The sequence below is a fragment of the Triticum aestivum genome, chromosome 2A (assembly GCF_018294505.1).
Source record: "Triticum aestivum cultivar Chinese Spring chromosome 2A, IWGSC CS RefSeq v2.1, whole genome shotgun sequence".
NCBI classification, from domain to species: Eukaryota; Viridiplantae; Streptophyta; class Magnoliopsida; order Poales; family Poaceae; genus Triticum; species Triticum aestivum.
In genome coordinates, this window is record NC_057797.1 from 757529976 (window position 1) to 757531971 (window position 1996).

Consider the following 1996-nt stretch of genomic DNA (forward strand, 5'->3'; position numbering starts at 1 on the left):
GCATGCTCAAGCAGAAGTTTGTGTAGATCAATCGATCGACATGTCTTTCTCCCATGGCGGCACATGGCCGGTGATCCCTACAGTAGTTCTGCTAATGGGCGGCCTGTTCGCCGCCTTCCCTGCCGCGTCGGGCGGCCGCGTCGACGCCGGTGACATGCTGATGATGGACAGGTTCCGGCAGTGGCAGGCCACTCACAACCGTTCGTACCTGAGCGCCGACGAGAGGCTGCGGCGCTTCGAGGTGTACCGCAGCAACGTGGAGTACATCGACGCCACCAACAGGCGCGGCGACCTCACCTACGAGCTCGGCGAGAACCAATTCGCCGACCTCACCGGGGAGGAGTTTGTCGGAAGGTATGCGTCGTCGCACGACGCCGGCGGTCACACTGACTCGGTCATCACGACGGCCGCCGAGGCTGACGGCCTCTGGTCGTCTGGCTCTGCCGGTGGCGACGACTCCTTGGAGGCTCCGCCTCCGCCCAGCGTCGACTGGAGGGCCAAAGGCGCCGTGACGCCGGTCAAGAACCAAGGCTCGCAATGCTGTACGTATTCATCAATTATTTAAACTTTTTTTAGACCCTGGTAAGTGCCACATGCTTTGTACGAAGAAATTTTGCCCTGACGTTTTTTGATGGCATGTTTAGTTATTCAAGGATGGCAACTTTATTTATGAAACATGTCAATTTTCTATTTGGATGATAAATTTCAGTTTTTCGAAAGGTTTATTTTTTTTAGATGATAATTTTAGTTGTAGAAACGTCAGAGCGATGTTATTTCGTGATGACACTTATCATTAGAGCTTGTTTAGGGGAATCTCATCCATTTCAACTACGTGAGTACTGGCCTCCTTTAACTAATTTGTTTCTATGCCCGGACCGGACTGGGTGCATGCAGTTAGCTGCTGGGCGTTCTCGGCGGTGGCAATGATGGAGAGTCTCTACTTCATCAAGACGGGGACGCTGGTGCCCCTGTCGGAGCAGCAGCTGGTGGACTGCGACAAGTACGACGGTGGCTGCAACCGAGGCTACTACCACAGGGCCTTCCAGTGGATCATGGAGAACGGCGGCCTCACCACGGCGGCGCTCTACCCATACAAGGCGGTGAGAGGCGTCTGCTTCCGCGCCAAGCCCGCCGTCACCATCACCGGGCACGCGGCGGTCGCCAAGAACGAATTGGCCCTCCAAAGCGCCGTCGCGAGGCAGCCCATCGGCGTGGCCATCGAGGTCCCCAGCAGCATGCAGTTCTACAAGAGCGGCGTCTTCTCGGCCCCCTGTGGGATCCAGATGAGCCACGCCGTGGTGACCGTCGGCTACGGCACCGACGCCTACTCGGGGCTCAAGTACTGGCTCGTCAAGAACTCGTGGGGCCAGACGTGGGGCGAGGCCGGCTACATCCGTATGCGCCGCGACGTCGGAGGCGGGGGCCTCTGCGGCATCGCGCTCGACACCGCTTACCCGACCATGTGATGTGATGTCCATCAGGCATGCGTGCGCACCTACGTACGTTCCGAGTTAAGTAAGCTCGCAGGCAGCGGCAGCATCTGCCCTAGTAGTACTCCATCGTGCATTTGTGACGTCCTGCCTATGTCGTGGATTATATCGAGACCGCTATTATCCATGTCGTATGTGTACGTGTAACAATAAACTATCATGCGTTTTCTCTTGTTAAAAAAGGAAAATGTCGCCAAGCAGAAGGGCTGCAAGAAGTCTAGCTATCTTTTTTTTTTTGCTAGTTTTGTGCAAGGTAAAATATAGCATGCTAAGAGAAATAGCGGCGGCCTCCTCCAGATGCTATACATGATATAGCATGCCAATAACGTGCTATATATATTTCAAATAGCGTTTAAAATAACTATTAGATATGGCTCAAAAATAAAGGTTTCCAACAGGAATAAATGATATAGTTTAAAATAACAATAGTTTTTCTTCGGGATGACACATCATTTTCTCAACCGGCAATGCCACAACGATTGGAAAGTCACAAGCAATACGACACA

At 53.3% G+C, this 1996-nt stretch overlaps 1 protein-coding gene across 1 annotated transcript; it reads left to right on the plus strand.

The window, feature by feature from the left end:
- On the plus strand, positions 1-1705 carry LOC123186508 (ervatamin-C). Its single transcript, XM_044598267.1, has 2 exons — positions 1-542; positions 895-1705. The coding sequence occupies exons 1-2, from the start codon at positions 41-43 to the stop codon at positions 1464-1466; spliced, it is 1074 nt and encodes a 357-aa protein (XP_044454202.1). The 5' UTR covers positions 1-40; the 3' UTR covers positions 1467-1705.
- The last annotated feature ends 291 nt before the right edge of the window (positions 1706-1996 follow it).